The sequence below is a fragment of the Hyla sarda genome, chromosome 7 (genome assembly GCF_029499605.1).
Source record: "Hyla sarda isolate aHylSar1 chromosome 7, aHylSar1.hap1, whole genome shotgun sequence".
Classification (NCBI taxonomy): domain Eukaryota; kingdom Metazoa; phylum Chordata; class Amphibia; order Anura; family Hylidae; genus Hyla; species Hyla sarda.
The window spans coordinates 116,476,816-116,495,449 of NC_079195.1; the positions used below are offsets into that span (position 1 = coordinate 116,476,816).

Here is an 18,634-nt window from a genome sequence, read left to right on the forward strand (position 1 = left end):
ACTGTGCAGGACACCAAGGTGGGCATTATTACAGTTTGTGGGCCTATAGACGGAAAGATTGTGTAGAGGAGGGGAGGGCACTAGAAAAATGCAGAGTCTGACATGTTTGTCCTGCAGATGTTAAGAGATCCACATGGTGGTCTTATCCGGACGGAGAAGAAAAGGAAAGAGGACGCCGCTGATCAGAAAAGACGTAATTGTGAGTCTCAAAATATAACTGTAATCACTTATATGGTATACACATCCTGTGTACAGCTGTTATCTACTGCCATATGGCCCTGTATAGAATCACTTATATGGTATAAAGATCCTGTCTACAGCTGTTATCTACCACCATATGGTCGTGTATATAATCACTTACATTGTATACAGATCCTTTATAGTATACTGGTATGTGTGTAGTGGTTTTATTCAGTACAGTATGGCGGTATTATCCAGTTATTGTGTGGTGGTATATATTTACTCCTTGTATACCAGTATTATTGGTCATGGAAATTTACCTACGTTAAAGTGTTTCTTACATATATAAATTAGTATATTGTGTGTGGAATTGGGGTGGAATAGGAGTGTGCTGCTATTCCTGTGAAACAACTAAAGGGTTAAAAAATGTTCTGAATGTCATTTTGAATACTTTGAGGGGTGCAGTTTCTATAATGGGGTATTTCTCACAGAAAGGCCCCTCAAATTCACTTTAAACTTAACTGGTCCCTGAAAAATTCAGATTTTGACATTTTCATTAAAATTTTAAAAATTGCTGCTATATTTTGAAGCCCTCAAATGTCTTCAAAAAGTTAGAAAAGTTTGAAAAATGCAAGATTTTCTAAATTTGCATGAAATTTTTAGATTTTTCACCGAGAAAGGATGCAAGTAACGACGAAAATATACCACTAACAGAGTAGAATATGTCACAAAAAAACATTCTCGGAATCAAAATGAAAGGTAAAAGCATCACAGAGTTATTAATATATAAAGTGACAGTGGTCAGATTTGCAAAAAAGGGCTGCGTCCTTAAGGTGAAAATGAGCTGTGTCCTTAAGGGGTTAAAGAATGCCTAACATGTAGGAGCACATTGGTGGTGTACATCATAACCTGTCCGTGTCACCGCCAGTACATTGGACTAACATTAAGACCATTCTTGAAACGTACCATGGAACACCTGTACAACATTAGGACGGTTTGAGAAGCACACATTGTCGAATCATTTCAAGAACGCACATAATCAAGATTGCACTGGCATGAAATTTGCCGCACTACATACGGTGAAGAAAGATTGAAGGGTAGGAGACCATATTGCCAAATGTCCAGGGCAGAATCGAAAATGATTTTCAAAATGGATACGCTTCTTCCGAAAGGATTAAATGCTGATTTGGAGATTTTTGGGTTCTTATACAGTTGAGACATTTCTCAAATAACTTCTATTCTTATATATTTCCATCTCCAGAAAATCCCAACTTTTCATCAACCAGTTCATTCATTCAGAACAAAGAAGGGTATATATGTTCCACTTTTATTTTTATTAGGATTATTATATTTTTTACAACATATACACATGAGACTCTATTGCCACCATATAAGGCTATATCCTTTAATTGCATGCGTGGAGAATGTATCCTATTTATTATTTACCGTATTTTTCGCCCTATAAGGCGCACCGGTATATAAGACGCACCCAATTTATAGGTGCAAAATCTAAAAAGAATAAAGATTCTGAACCCAACAGTGGTCCTCAACCTGCGGACCTCCAGATGTCCGGGCATGCTGGGAGTTGTAGTTTTGCAACATCTGGAGGTCCGCAGGTTGAAGACCACTGGATAGGAGGTAGTACTCACCTGTCCCCGCCACTTTGGACCCTTCACTGGTGCCCTGGATGTCGCTCCATCGCTGTCGCCGCGTCCCCGTGGTGTCCCCGACTCTCCGGACGTCTCCTTCCCCGGGATCCACGCTATCAGTCGCCGTCATCACGTCGCTACGCACGCCGCTCCTATTGGATGACAGGACGGCGTGCGCGACGACGTGATGACGTCGAAGGAGAGCGCCGGCCAAGCAGGGGATCCCGGAGCAGACACCGAGGCAGGTAAGGTCCTGTAAGCTGTTCGGGATGCTGCGGCGGTCCCGAACAGCCCAACTGAGCAGCCGGGTTAGTGTCACTTTCCCTTCAGACGCGGCGGTCAGCTTTTATCGCCGAGTCTGAAGGGTTAATACAGGGCATCACCGCGATCGGTGATGTCCTGCATTAGCCGCGGGTACCGGCCATTGATGGCCGCAGGGACCGCCACGATAGGCATGTATTCACCGTATAAGACGCACCAACTTTCCCCCCCCCCAGTTTTGGGGAAGAAAAAGTGCGTCTTATACCGCGAAAAATACGGTATAACTATTAATATTTAATTGTAGAAATGTTCGTATGAGCATTTATTAGGCATATATTATCACTCTTTTCAAAACTTTTTACTTATTCTGACAGTTATATTATTTTATTTTTAGGTTCCTTACCATGTTTTGTATGGAACCCTTACTCCAGTATCCGGGCAAAATCCACTAACCGGTTTTATATGGGTGGAATTATCCCTACAAAAAGGCCAGCACAGGGCCTTATTAGTAGGTTGTTGAAAAAGATGTAAGCTAGACCCAGAAACGCATCCAGCCATCAGTTCTAAGTTTCCCATTGGTTACTACAGGCATACCCAGCAGAAAACCATGACCGCACGTCGCCACGAACACAGATATTCTCTGTAATTTTGTAATTTTGGGAGAAATTGCACTACTAATTTTGGGGGCTTTTTTTCCTTTTACCCCTTATGAAAAAGAAAAGTTGGGGTCTACACCAGCCTGTTAGTGTAAAAAAAAAATGTTTTTACACTAACATGCTGGTGTTGTCCTTTACTTTTTATTTTCACGAGAGGTAAAAGGAAAAAAGACCCCCAAAATTTGTAACGCAATTTCTCCTGAGTACGGAGATACCCCATATGTGGGCGTAAAATGCTCTGCGGACGCACAACAAGGCTCAGGAGTGAGAATGGGGGGTATTAAGTATATATTTTCTCCTTTTACCCCTTATAAAAATTCAAAAATTGGGTTTACAAGAACATGAGAGTGTAAAAAATGAAGATTGTGAATTTTCTCCTTCACTTTGCTGCTATTCCTGTGAAACACCTAAAGGTTTAAAACACTTACTAAATGTCATTTTGAATACTTTGGGGGGTGCCGTTTTATAATGGGGTCATTTGTGGGGTATTTCTAATATGAAGACCCTTCAAATACACTTCAAACCTGAACTGGTCCCTGAAAAATAGTGAGTTTGAAAATTTTGTGAAAAATTGGAAAATTGCTGCTGAACTTTGAAGCCATCTGATGTCTTCCAAAAGAAAAAACTTGTCAATTTTATGATTCAAACATAAAGTAGACATATTGGAAATGTGAATATCCATTTTCCTTACAAGCAGAGAGCTTCAAAGTTAGAAAAATGCTAAATTTTCAAATTTTTCATCAAATTTGGGGATTTTTCACCAAGAAAGGATGCAAGTTACCACAAAATTGGAAACTTAGCCTAAGGGCTTGTTCACATGACCAGATTTTTCTGTGGATTTTCCACAGCTGATCTGCTGCTTTTTATTTTCTGCTGCTTATTTTATTATTGATTTTTCAACAAAAAATAAGCAACAGAAAAAAAAGCTGTAGAAAATAACCTGCAGAAAATAAGCAGCTGAAAATCTGCAGCAAAATACACACTAAAATCCGCAGTTGTGTGCACAAGCCCTTATACTAGATAAGAGCTAATTTGCATAGGGGATGAGCTGTTGTGATTTGCAGAAGGGAGCAGACATCAGGAAGAAAGATTGCAAAAAAAAATTTAAAATGGCATTTTGGAAAAATTTTTATAACTTCCATAAAATAATATAATACTGTTGAACAAGGACTGGAAGCATTAAGCATCACTATTTTACATGTTTTTTGAGGTCCGAGTACCAGATGCTCAGACCTCCTTAAGGGTACGATCACACAAGTGGATTTTCGCAGCGTATTTCGCTGCGGATCTGCTGGTGAAGGCCCGCTCTATGCTGTCTTTACATGTGCCTGCTCGTAGCGGCAATACACCGTTAAGAGTAGACACACTGCGATGTGGGAGTCGCAGTATACTCGCACATCGCGGGAGCTCTCTGCCTAGCTCAGAGCAGGGAGAGTGGCCGCGATGTACGAGTATGCCGCGCACATCGCTGCAGTGTGCCCGTCGCGGCGTATTGCAGCTACGAGCAGGCACATGTAAAGACAGCATAGAGCAGGCCAGCGGATCCGCAGCGTAAATTAAGCTGTAAATCCACTTGTGTGAATGTACCCTAAAGATGGAAAATAGTCTTTAATGCTGTCAAACATTTTAGTTTGAATTATGTACTGTATTTAGCAGCAGTAGTGGAAGACAGCATCATACTGTGAAAATAAAGGCGTCCTATAGATAAAGGAACAGCACAGCTATTTAACAGTCTTATTTTACTGCAGGGAATTAACAGATTCCCTCCTCCCTAGAATGCATTTTTAACCCGTTAAGGATGCAGGGCGTACCTGATGCCTGGTGGGTCCTGGTTGCAGCAGCCCAATTTATGCGGCATTAACCCTTTAGACACCCAGGTCAAAGTTGATTGTGGCGTCTGTAATAAAAAAAAAGATCCCAACAGCTTAGCGGAGCTGATCGGGACCATTCGGTTGAATCATGATGTCCCGATAAGCTGAGAGGGCCCTTACCTGCCTCCTTGCCATCTGATCAGTGCTCTGATGCTTCCAGCTAGCCATGGCAGGCTGAAGCAGCAGAGCACCAATAACACTTATCAATGCTGAGCCAAAACAGTGTATGCAATCGATTGATTGCATGTTTTAGCCCCCTATGGTGACGTAAAAAAAAGTACAAAGTGCAAAACAAAAGTTAATAAATGTGAATAAGCCCTTCCCCTAGTAAAAGTTTGAATCACCCCATTTCCCATTTTTTTAAATAAAATAGTGTAATCAAAAATAAACATAAACATGTGGTATCACCGTGTGCGTAAATGTCCGAACTATTAAAATATAAGGTTAGTTAAATTCCATGTGTGAATTGTATTCACTTCATATACCATTAAAAAAATTAATAATCATCAAAACAAAAATGGTACTGATAAAAACTACAGACCACGGCACAAGAAATGAGCCCTCATATAGCACTGTATGCACAAAAATAAAAAGGTTATAGGGGTCAGAAGTTGAAATTTTAAACATACAAATTTTGGAGCATGTAGTTATAATTGTTTTAAAGTAGTAAAGTAAAATAAAACCTACATAAATTGGGTATTCTTGCAACCATATGGACCTACAGAATAAAGAAAAGGTGTAATGTTTACCAAAAAGTGCACTGCGTAGAAACGGAAGCCCCCAAAATGGCTTTTTTTTATTTATTTCACCCCACAAATAGTTTTTTTTGCCACAGATTATGTTATATACCGTAATAAATTATGTCATTACAAAGTACAATTTAGGATGCTAAAAACAAGCTCTCATATGGGTCTGTAGGTGCAAAATTGAAAGTTTTCTGATTTTTAGAAGAGGAGGAGGAAAAAATGAAAGTGCAAAAACAAAAATTTGCCTTAACCCCTTAAGGACCAAGGGCGTACAGGTACACCTTTGCTCCCTGGTACTTAAGGACCAAGGGCGTACCTGTACACCCGTGGGAATTTCGGTCCCCGCCACGTGCCGGGCGGGGACCGGGCCGGGGTGACTGTTGATATCTATCAGCAGGCACCCCGTGCAAATGCCCAGGGGGGGTCATTATACCCCCCCCCCCATGTCGGTGATCGCCGCAAATCGCAAGTGAATTCACACTTGCGATTTGCGGCTATTCCGGGTCATACGGGTCTATAGTGACCTGGAAAATAAAGAGGATTGCGGATGTCCTAGACACCCACGATCCCTTTGAAGCAATAGGAGTGAGGTGGCAGAGGTGCCACCCCTCCTATCTCTGCTATTGGTGGTCTAGACGCGACCACCAATAGCAGATCGGGGGCGGAGGGGTTTCCCCGTTCTGCCCACCCACAATAGGCGGGGCAGGACGGGGAAACCGACAGGGACCGGCACCGAAGATCCACTTACCCATCGGCGACGGCAGCGGGCGACGATCAGCGGCGGCAGCGGGCGACGTACGGCGGAAGAAGAGGACAGCGATGCAGCTCCCTGGATCCGACGGAAGCCGGTGAGTTACTTAGCAACATCTGGAGGGCTACAGTCTGAAACCACTATAGTGGTCTCTAAACTGTAACCCTCCAGATGTTGCAAAACTACAACTCCCAGCATGCCCAGAGAGCTGTTTAGGCATGGGAGTTGCAGTTTTGCAACAGCTGGAGGTCTACAGTTTGAGACCACTGCACAGTGATCTCTATACTGTGCACCTCCAGATCTTGCAAAACTACAACTCCCAGCATGCCCACACAGCAGTTTGCTGTCCCAGCAAGCCTAAACAGCAAACAGCTGTCTCTGCATGCTGGGAGTTGTAGTTGTGTACCTCCAGCTGTTGCATAACTACATCTCCCAGCATGCCTTTCGGCGATCAGTACATGCTGGGAGTTGAAGTTTTGCAACAGCTGGAGGCACACTGGTTGGAAAATACTGAGTTAGGTAACAGAACCTAACTGAAGGTTTTTCAACCAGTGTGCCTCCAGCTGTTGCAAAAGTACAACTCCCAGCATGCACGGTCTGTCAGTACATGCTGGGAGTTGTAGTTTTGAAACAGCTGGAGGTTTGCCCCCCCCCCCCCCATGTGAACGTACAGGGTACATTCACACTGGCGGGTTTACAGTAAGTTTACTACTTCAAGTTTGAGCTGCGGCAAATTTTTCGTCGCAGCGCAAACTCCTAGCGGTAAATTCACTGTAAACCTCCGCCAGTGTGAACGTACCCTAAAAACACTACACTAACACAGAATAAAGGGTAAAACACTACATATACACCCCCTTACACTGCCCCCCCCCAATAAAAATAAAAAACGTATTGTACGGCAGTGTTTCCAAAACAGAGCCTCCAGCTGTTGCAAAACAACAACTCACAGCATTTCCAGACAGCCACTGACTGTCCAGGCTCCCGTCGAAAAGAAGAAAAAAAAATCTAATCAACTGGTGGCAGAAAGTTGAATACATTTGTAAATTACTTCTATTTAAAAATCGTAATCCTTCCAGTACTTATCAGCTGCTGTATGCTCCACAGGAAGTTTTTTTCCCCCAGTCTGACCACAGCGCTCTCTGTTGACACCTCAGTCCATGTCAGGAACTGTCCAGAGGAGGATAGGTTTGCTATGGGGATTGTGGTCAGACAGATATTTAAATAGAAGTCATTTACAAATCTGTTTAACTTTCTGGAGCCAGTTGATATGAAAAAAAAATTCCAGCCCCTGTACCATACAGAGAAGGGAGCCGACGAGCCAACTTAAATGGATGCTACCTCCAATAGATGACAGCTTTTTTTGCATACTTATTTTTTACCATGGAGCACTACATGGCTTATAAAACTCCATATAAAAGTTTGATGGTCTCCTTAAGAAAACACTCACCTCCTAAGTCATACAGCGAATAAAAAGTATTTACACTGCAGTAGGGGGAAAGTTCCCACTTTGTGTTCCAGTCTGCAGTAATGGTCTGTAGGTCAATATACATTCAGTCTTCCCTTTGTTTGAATGAGTTTCTACAGAAAGGTGTGATTCCCAACACTAAAAAAATCCAAAAAAAATTAGCTAAGTAAAAAAAAAAAAGTGTTTTCATTTTGTTAACCCCGAGAACATTTTTAAGTGTACCTGTCATTTGTAAAAACTTTTAATAGAATGTAGATAATAACATTATATGTATATTTGTAATATACATTGGTGAAAAATTTGCATATTTTTGGGTGAAAAAAAAATGCTGACTTGTCCCTGCAGCTTTTGCCTGTGTGTCTCTATGTAGAGACAAAATACAGGAAGTGAGGGTGGGACAAGCAGGGCTCGGTGATGCCCCCTTCCACGGCTCACAGAGCAGGATGATTGACAAGCCAAAAGCCTGCACAGAGCCCTACTTATCCCTCCCAAACTGCCTGTATCCCTCCCACACAGGCAATAGCTGCAGGTACAGCATTTTTTCACCAAAAATATACAATATTTTTAACCAATATATGTTACAAATATACATATAATGTTATTATCTATATTATATAAAAACTTTTTGCAAATGACAAGTAAACTTTCATTTCTCTAATATGAAAGCGCCGCTATTTTTCAAAGATACATTTGTATTAGGGTCAAAACACACAATGCGGTTGACCATATGCTATAAGTACTTTTGAAATACTGCTGTTAACCTGTTTTGCTTTGTTTTTTAAATATTTGTCAGTTTTAGCTATTTAGCAATTAGGGTGTAATTGCTAAAACAGTCAGGTATTTAAAAGAAAAAACATAAAAACTCAGCTTCTTACTGAATATGGCAAACAGCAACTCAACTCAGAATTGTGTGTTTACCCTTAAGAAATATGATGCTACCTCTTTACATTTCTTACAGGCTTACCTTATCTACTCAAGTAGTGTGGCAGCTGGGGCACAAAGTGGTATTGAAGAGTGTAAATACCAGTTTGCTTGGGATCGGTGGAACTGTCCTGAGAGAACACTGCAACTTTCCAGTCACAGTGGACTACGTAGTGGTAAGAAGCTTCCATTACTTGTAACATCTCAGAATTACCTATTGTTCTTGGCTAGTCCCCTTCACATTTTTCTACAAAATATCTCCATATTAAAAATATTTTCAAATTTGACATTTTGTTTGAACACTGTTGACATATAAAGTTAACGGAAAATGCAACTGAGCCATAGTTGTCTTCAACTTCAAAAGTGATCTAAAAAAGAAGCTTGAAGGTCATGTGTTATTAGTATCCTGAAACATGGGGAACCATTTCTTGGATTCAGCAAGTCAATCTAGGCAATATTAGTGGTTTCTTCCTGGTGGAGTCCTCCTTATCAACTGGACTTTCTTCATGGATATGTTTTCTGTTCATACTCCCAAATAAATCAATTCTTCATAAGCAAATAGCAGCATAAAATGATTGGGGTTAAAAAACCCTCAATTTCCCAAGTATCCTCTTTTCCAGACTGGAACCCCCATTCTACTGGATCTTCTACCACAGGCACCAGCCACTATGAAACTGGGTCTTCTCCAGTCTGGAGCATTCACTTCAACAGAATCCTTTTCTCTAGACTTGAATCTCAACACAACCGGACACTCTTATCTCGTCTCCAGATTCCATTTCCACCGAATTATCCACCATCTGGAGGCTCTCTTTCAGCTGGATTCATTTCCCCAGGTTAGAGTTTTCATTTTTTCATAGGACCATTTCTACAACTTGTAATTTCTCCATGGTTCTTTGGCAGTTCCTTTGATTTAATGTTCTGGTCTCACAGGTGGTACCGAGCATTTCCTTGCTTGTATGTTTCACAGATGGAAAACTGTACAACACACCAATATGTAGAAGGATAATACATATAATATTAACATGTAGACCAGTCCAAACACTAGTGTGCAATATGAACATGACTTGTCTGATGTGAGGTCAAGTGTTCTTAATGTTATGATGCCTGTTAAATACATATGTGGACTTGATTTTTGTTCAGTAAGTGGGAAAACTGCAGTACACTGATCAGAATTGTTTCACAGTAACAAATTGTCTGGAAAACTGGAAAACCTTCCATTATAGTTAGAAGGCCGGACTGCAGCTAGCTAAAATGGATTATATCTGCCTTGTTCAAAAGAACCACAGCATATCCAGTAACCCAGGAAAGATATGGAATCTACCCTGCAAAGATTCATGGAGACAGTCCTGTTGTTGTCCAGCTGCAAATTAAGAAGTCAGAGTTAACCGGGCGGGTCTCTCTTTCCACTACTACTTTAAACCCCATGAAAACAAGCATAAAGATATATACAATGGCCTGCCTGATGACATCCTAAGGACTAAAGTACTCAATGAAAAAAAGTGGAAACCATAAGCTACAACAAAGACAATCTTTGTTAAATATATTGGGTGTTCAACTTGGCACTGTAGCCATAGTATACATTGGAACATTAGGACTCGGTTCTGATCAGCAACATATAAGTAAAATTATCAACAGCATGACCAATGCATTAAGCATGGATAGTAAAATATTGTGTTTTCATGTCAGTATGCTAATGTTTTTTCTTGTAAATTTTGTATAGTAATATTAACAAGCTATATTAGGACTACTCTAAAAAGGTTATGTGTCTCAGTCTCACTATTCCATCCATATGTTCTACAAACTTTGATTCATTAACGTTTACAGTGTCTCCAATTTTAAAAAGACAATACTTAGAAAGTAATTCGATTTTATCTCATTGGTTAAAATAATGTAATAGTGTAAACAGAAAGGTAACAAAGAATACAGTATAAAGTTGTCAATTATGATGTTTTCAAATTCTAGAATATTGTCCTATTCCATATCCCTTTAGGGACATACATTTTGTTCATTAGCATTAAAGGTAGGAAAGTTAAGTTTCCTTGCTATACTTTAGTTTTTTTTCTTCAAAATATACACTATGCCCACATATTCCATACATTTAAATCTGACTTTATATTTGTGTTTTACAGCAAACAAAGAAACTGCCTTTGTGCATGCTATCAGTTCAGCTGGCGTAATGTACACACTGACACGAAACTGCAGCCTTGGAGACTTTGATAACTGTGGTTGTGATGATTCCAGAAATGGACAGCTGGGTAAGACAGGGATTCAGTGATAAAAAATAAAAAAATGAATGAATGAATGCGTACACTAATGCGACTAGATAAATTCTAAAAAAATAGAAATTGTTAAAATATATTAAAAATAAAACTATAAAAATCCGATAAAAAATGCTTGACTGTTTCACAAAACAAGTAATGTCTGTTTCTGTAATTATCTCTACTATGAGATTATAATGTTATTCATCCTGCAAATCCTGTATTAAAAAAAAAAAAAAATAGCCGGAAATTGCAGTTTTCTATTCTGTGAGTTTTCTATATTGTGATCCTCCTGACGAGATTGCCTCACCAACAATTTCTTTACTATGAGAAAGGTTTTATTGGGTTCAAAATTCAGATGAATGGCTGTCTACACATGGCCTTAAAGGGGTACTCCGCTGCAAGACCTCTTATACCCTATCCAAAGGATAGGGGATAAGATGTCTGATCGCGGGGGACCCACGTTCTAAACAAGCGCCAGGTTCTGTGGAAGTGGTCGTGGCATCACGGCCACGCCCTTCCATTCATGGCTATGGGAGGCACGCCCCCTCACGTAGACATGAATGGAGAGGGCGTGGCATGATGACCCAAGGGGGCGTGGCCGCCTCTATTTTTGAGCGTTGAGAACAAAATGTTTAGAACATTGGAGCACCGGAGTACACCTTTAAATGTGAAACTCTGATGTCTGAATCTGCCAGAGCTGCTGCTTGTTAGCGCTTTACAGAAGGTGCTTCCAGAGAGTATAGATTGTGCAAAAGGGTTTTGTGGCTCGGAGTAAATAAGCTGATTTGTATTACAAAGTCTAGATACAGATACATATTTGTTGACTTTTTTTTATTTACAGGAGGACAAGGATGGTTATGGGGTGGATGCAGTGATAATGTAGGATTTGGAGAAGCTATTTCTAAGCAATTTGTGGATGCGCTAGAGACAGGACAAGATGCTAGAGCAGCCATGAATCTCCACAATAATGAAGCAGGAAGGAAGGTACCATTATGAACTATCAATTTCCTTTAAACTCTGACACTGTAGAGAAAAAAATTGCAACAATTGTAATATAATAATAATGATAATAATGATGAAAGGCAATAATACATGATCTCTAACAGCATGAATTGAGACTTTGAGAGTCCTACTATTAACAGAGAATTGCTAAGACCCCACTCATCACATTTTCAGGGTACATTACTAGTAGATGTTGGGATACCAGCAATAAGGCATCTTGATGCACAGCTTACCCGAGCAAGCCCATTGGATTTAAAGGGAATGTGTTGTGTATTATCAGAAAATGGCTTTTGTTTTAATCAAGTGTTTATGTTAACCATACATTTTTAGAAATTTTTAAATTGTGTATTTTTTTTTCCAAATGTTAACTTTAATATGTATATTTTAAAATAATCCTGAAATCTTGCAGTTTCCATTCTGGCCTGTGGACCTAAAACTAAGCTGAGACTTCTTGTTCTGTACAGATCACTTCTAAGAAGTGTCCGTAATCCGACAGGATTAAAGTGAAAGGCGACACCAGTGTATAGATAACTGTATTGCCTACAGATCAGCCTCCTCCTCCCTCTCACTGAGCATGCTCAGGCCCCTTTTCTATTCATCTGAATGGGACAGCATCAGTCTATTGTCATCATTGGGCATGCTATAGGCATGACTTTAAATGCTGTTAAAAGCAGCTCAGGCCAAATGGCCTCTTCCCATAATAATGTACAAAAAAATAAAAAAATATTATAAAAAAAGAACATGTTTCAGCATCTGGCTCTAATCCATAAAAGAAAAATCATGGTGATACATTCGCTTTAAAGGACAAAGCAGAGTCCACTGGTGACTGTTTCTTGAACACATAAACCTTTCCTTTTTTTGGGGGGAGACTCAAATGCAAAGGAGACTGCACTACGTAATGCAACCAGGACCTTAGAATTGAGTAGTCCAGAAAGTCCATCCAAGGCAACCAGGTTAACAGAAGCTGTTGTCCATTTAGACTGCATGGCTCTTTTTATAGATTCTCAACTTTTCTATTTGTATGACCATGACAAAAGGGATAAGATTTATCTTTGCAGAGACACCATTACTTGTCTGTGGAGCTTTAAAAAGCCATTAGTACTCCATTGGGCATTCTGGGAAGAGGCCATAAAACAACAAAAAGAATAAATATTCAGTGCAAAGTTACCGTATATACTCGAGTATATGCCGAGTTTTTCAGCACGATTTTTCGTGCTGAAAACGCCCCCCTCGGCTTACACTCGAGTGAACTCTCCGCCTGTTAATCCCTTCATCAGTGGTCTTCAACCTGTGGACCTCCAGATGTTGCAAAACTACAACTCCCAGCATGCCCAGACAGCCATCGTCTGTCCGGGCATGCTGGGAGTTGTAGTTTTGAAACATCTGGAGGTCCGCGGGTTGAAGACCACTGCGCGGGCCTTCATCATCATCCAGACCCCCCCTTTAGTTTTCTACTCACCTCCCCTCAGTGGGAAGGAAGGGTGAGCTGGTCCGGGCCATCTATGCTGCAGGAACCGTCAGGTGGGGAGGGTTAGTCGTTCCGGGCTGTACATTTTCACCGGGGGGTCCTCTTCTCTGCTCGCTCCGGGCCGGCCCCGGAATAGTGACGTTGCCTTGACGATGACGCACAGGGACTTTCATGAACATGAACATCCCTGTGCGTCGTCGTCAAGGCAACGTCACTAGTCTGGGGCCGGCCCAAAGCGAGCGGAGAAGAGGACCTCCCAGTGAAAATGGACAGCCCGGAACGATTAACCCTCCACACCAGACGGTCCCTGCAGCATAGATGGCCCGGACCAGCTCACCCTTCCTTTCCACCGAGGGGAGGAGAGTAGAAAACTAAAGGAGGGGGGGGGTGGGACTGGATGATGACGAAGGCCCGTGCAGTGGTCTTCAACCCGCGGACCTCCAGATGTTTCAAAATTACAACTCCCAGCATGCTGGAAGTTGAAGTTTTGCAACATCTGGTGGCCCGCAGGTTGAAGACCACTGAGGGGATTGACAGGCGGTGATGATGAGGGGGGGGGGATGATGACAGGGTGATGATGATGGGGTGATGATGAAGGGGGGGGAGATGATGACGGAGTGATGATGACGGGCGTGAAAATGACAGGGTGATGATGAGGGGGATGATAATGACAGGGTGATGATGACGGGGGTGTTAATGATGGGGTTGTTAATGACAGGGGTCTGGATGATGACGGGGGGGGATAATGACAGGGGGGATGATGACATGGGGGGGATGATGTATTTCCCACCCTAGGCTTATTGTCAAGTCAATAACGTTTCCGGGGTTTTTGGGGTGAAATTAGGGGCCTCGGCTTACATTCGGGTCGGCTTATACTCGAATATATACGGTACATAAAATTTTGGCAGACATGCAAATAAGCATAATACATTGTCTGATATCACCATTCTAAAACCTAAAAACCGAGGGACCGCTACCCATTATATGATGGTTGAGACCTATGGCATCTATAGTATTATGTAAAGTAAAACTAAAAAAATTATACTTACCTGTGCCGATCCCCCATTGCGTCTGTCCCCACAGTGCCTGGTCAGCCAATTACTAGTGGTGGCAGTTCACCTCTATGGCCAGTGGAGGAGGCATTTTCTGCATAGGAAGCAGGAAATGCTGTTCTGCTGGAACTGAGCAACGTCAAGATAGATGCAGGACAGGATCGGGAGTTGTGGGTCTAATTTAATTTAAAATTTTGAACAAGGTGCCGGACAATTCCTTTTAGTACTTTAAGTATTGGCTCCATGTATGTTCACACTGCGGAATTCCCACAGAATTTTGTGAGCAGAATTCCGCAAGTAGAATTCCGCGCTGTGAACATTATCATCTGTGTGAATGGGTCTTCCGCGAGACCAGATCACACTGCGGAATTTCAGCGCAGACAATTCCGCTGCTGAAATTTTTCGCAAAAAGAACATGTTCATTCTTTGTGTGGAATTCTGCGAGTACTGCATAGCCGTCAATGGTGACGGCGCAGTGCCCTGCAGTCCTACCGCGAGCGGAGATTCCGCAGTGTGAATATACCCTTACAGGTGTTAAAGAAACTTTTGACATTACAACAAAGGTATACTTTTGTCATTGGACTATATGATTGGATTTTAAATATCTATCATGTCTAAAAATTAAGCCAATAATTCAGAGGCATACTGAAGGCCACCCGATTTCATTGGTTCACTTACTTATATCTATTTCTTTGTTCTGTGCAGGCAGTGAAAATCACTATGAAGAGGACATGCAAGTGTCATGGTGTCTCAGGAAGTTGCACTACCCAAACATGCTGGCATCAGTTGCCCGAATTTAGAGAGGTGGGCTATTATTTAAAGGAAAAATATCACAAAGCTCTAAAGGTGGATCTACTGCAGGGAGCTGGTAACAGTGCAGCCAGCAGAGGTGCCATAGCTGAAACTTTCAGTTCTATCTCCAAGAAAGAGCTTGTTCACCTGGAAGATTCCCCAGATTACTGCCTGGAGAACAAAACCCTGGGTCTTCTAGGGACAGAAGGCAGGGAATGTCTTAAGAGAGGCAAGATGCTCAACAAATGGGAAAAGAGAAGCTGTAAGCGCTTATGTGAAGGCTGTGGCCTGGATGTGGAGGAGAAAAGAGCAGACATGGTCTCCAGCTGTAACTGCAAGTTCCACTGGTGCTGCGCTGTCAAATGTGAGCAGTGCAGAAAAAACGTGACCAAATACTTCTGTGTCAAGAAGGAGAAGCGTGAAAGGAGTGGAGGTGGCATTACACGCAAGAAAGAAACTAAACTAAGATAGAAATTTTAGACTATGCCTAACTGGACTATAACTGTACTGTTTCTTAAAAAAAAAAAAAACTGTATAGCTGGAACTAAGAATCGATCTGGTCAACTGGGGTGCAATAGGCTGATATGGTGTCCAGCTAGTTACTAACTGGACTAATACAATGTACAGTTATACTGAAAGCCTGTAATGTTTATGATCAGTATTGCATCCCACAAATAGAATGCTCATGTTCTCAACACCTGGGAGAATATCCAACCTTCATCTATTTTACTGACACAGCTCTTAAATCTCTCCTTTATTAACTAAAATGGGGATAGTTGTTCGCCTATCCAAAAAATAAGAGTTCGATCAGTAAAGTAGACCACCGTTGGATTACAATTCCTAGCAAGGGGTGTAACCATCAGAGTGCAAATATAGCTGTCCCTTCTGGACACTAATGCCTGAGTAGGCCCAAAGGTCCTTCTGCTACATAAGCCACCAGTTTTATAAATTATAGGCAGGGTTTCCGTTATCAATTTTGCATCAGAGCCCAGGAGCTTCCATTTTTTTTCCCCTCAATGTTCTATAGGGTTTTGAATTATTTTCCAGCCATATAAATTCTAATAGGATGTGTTCTGAGGTTCATTAAAGGGGTACTTAAACATCTTATCCCCTATCCAAAGGATAGGGGATAAGATCTGATCGCGGGAGTCCTGCCGATGGGGACCTACCTCCGCAATCTCTTATGCAGCATAAAGTCACACAAGTGGGTGGAGTCATAAAGTCACAATACTCCGGCCCCGTGGTCGTGAGGCTTCAGACACAGAGCCTCCAAGGCTGTGTGCAGATGAGACAGATGGGTGCTGCATGAGATTGCGGGGTCCCCAGCGATCAGATATCTTATCCCCTATTCTTTGGATAGGGGATAAGAGGTCTTAGGGCCGGAATACCCCTTTAACCTTTATAACTGCTATGTGTCCTAATAACAGATGCCTATTGTATCAAAACTGTCTAAAAGAAGAACTAGCCTTGTTGCCCACAGCACCTATTTGATGAGCTCTGACTGGTTGCTTGGGCAATAAGATGAGTGCCAGTTTCCACAAATAAGGCCATGAATTTTTAGATTGCAAGACACAATTCATACAATTTCTAAAGTGATACAATACCGTATTTATCGGCGTATAACACGCACTTTTTAGGCTAAAATTTTTAGCGTAAAGTCTGTGTGCGTGTTATACGCCGATACACCCCCAGGAAAGGCAGGGGGAGAGAGGCCGTCGCTGCCCGCTTCTCTCCCCCTGCCTTTCCTGGGGTCTAGAGCGCTGCTGTCGGCCCTTTTCACCCCCAGGGAGAGAGAAGCGGCGCCGACAGCCAGGGGGAGAGAAGGGGCAGCGGCACCCATTGCCGGCGCCGCTGCCCCCCCCCCCCCATCCCCGGTGGCATAATTACCTGAGTCCGGTCCGCGCTGCTCCAGGCCTCCGTCGTGCGTCCCCGGCGTCATTGCTATGCGCTGAACGGCGCGGCGCTCTGACGTCATGCGCCGCGCCGTGCATAGCAATGACGCCGGGGACGCACGACGGAGGCCTGGAGGAGCGGAGCAGCGCGGACCGGACTCAGGTAATTATGCCACCGGGGATGGGGGGAGGCAACGGGGCAGCGGCGCCGGCAATGGGTGCCGCTGCCCCTTCTCTCCCCCTGGCTGTCGGCGCCGCTTCTCTCTCCCTGGCTATCGGCGCCGGCACCGATAGTCAGGGGGACAGAACGGGCAGCGGCGCCGATAACCAGGGGGTGAAAAGGGCCGACAGCAGCTCTCTAGACCCCAGGAAAGGCAGGGGGAGAGAAGCGGGCAGCGACGGCCTCTCTCCCCCTGCCTTTCCTGGGGGTATATCGGGGTATACACGCGCACACACGCACCCTCATTTTTTCATGGATATTTGGGTAAAAAACTTTTTTTACCCAAATATCCGTGGTAAAATGAGGGTGCGTGTTATAGGCCGGTGCGTGGTATACCCCGATAAATACGGTATATTATATTACTATTATAGGCTTTTATAAATTAGTGTTTCCCTGTTTTTTTCTGTCCAACATGGTCTACAGGTAAATGCTACCAAAAGAAAGACACGTACTCAACAAAAAAATCACCATTTCTAGAAACTTTTGGTTGTAATTTTCCAAGTAAATGCCATAAACAGTGATGTATACAATATGAGGGAGATTTATCAAAACTTGTGCAGAGGAAGAGTGGTGCAGTTGCCCATGGCAACCAATCAGATTGCATTGGTTGCATTTTCATTTTTATGGAGACCTGTGAATAACCCTGTGTTTTCTGATGACCATTGTTACCAAGGGAATTATATTTTTGTACTTTGTAATACTAACAGACAAAGAATATGCTTTAGGCTAGGACTCCACTGAGATTTTTGCCCTGCGATTTTTGTGGCATAAAAACGCCAGAAAAAAACGCCAGAAAAACTGCCACAGTTTTTCCCTGCGTTTTTTCTGGCGTTTTTACCTGTGTGTGGAATTTGCCGTTTTTGGCCCCTTTTGCTTTTTTTTTTTTTTTACAAAATAGTTGGGTACCAAATTTTTTTTATAAATAAATAAATAAAAAGGATGCAGTAGGGATGTAAAAATGTATTTAACTAAATGTTTATTTTTTATAACAACATTTTAATAAATTTTTTATAAAGTGTGTGTGGGTTTCACTTTTTTTTTAGCTTTTTTTCCTACATTTTTATATAGTACTACTACTCCCAGCATGGAACAAGACTGTTCCATGATGGGAGTAGTAGTACCTGTACTATAGACATATCGCCCCGGGTGTCAGTCTGACACCCGATGCAATCGTCCATAATATAGCAGTGATGTGGCTCTATACAGCACTCCCATCTCTGCTCTATTCACATCACTGGCCATTCATATTTTCCGCTCAGAGCTGTGATTGGCCGGATGGTTGCAGCCAATCACAGCTCTGAGGAAAAGATGAATGAATGAGTGGCCGGCCCGAAGTACAGTGCAGAACAGGGATGCGAGCGATGTATACAGCTGCTCTACATCTCTGCTATAGACAGGACGATAACATCGGGTGTCAGTAGTGACACCCGCTGTGATGTGTCCTTTA

The 18,634-nt window shown here is 42.3% G+C and overlaps 1 protein-coding gene across 3 annotated transcripts in view; it reads left to right on the forward strand.

Annotated features, from left to right (window-relative positions):
* The window catches only part of WNT8B (Wnt family member 8B), a 67,751-nt gene extending 51,079 nt beyond the window's left edge, over positions 1–16,672 (forward strand). For 2 of the 3 annotated variants that reach the window (XM_056530519.1, XM_056530518.1), the window contains exons 3-7: positions 8,538–8,676; positions 9,121–9,333; positions 10,630–10,755; positions 11,603–11,745; positions 14,989–16,672. In XM_056530519.1, the coding sequence (XP_056386494.1) occupies positions 8,538–8,676; positions 9,121–9,333; positions 10,630–10,755; positions 11,603–11,745; positions 14,989–15,546 (1,179 nt within the window). In that variant the 3' untranslated portion in view covers positions 15,547–16,672. The remainder of the gene's footprint in view (positions 1–8,537; positions 8,677–9,120; positions 9,334–10,629; positions 10,756–11,602; positions 11,746–14,988) is intronic. The other variant, XM_056530521.1, reaches the window with a different exon arrangement.
* Positions 16,673–18,634: the final 1,962 nt, after the last annotated feature.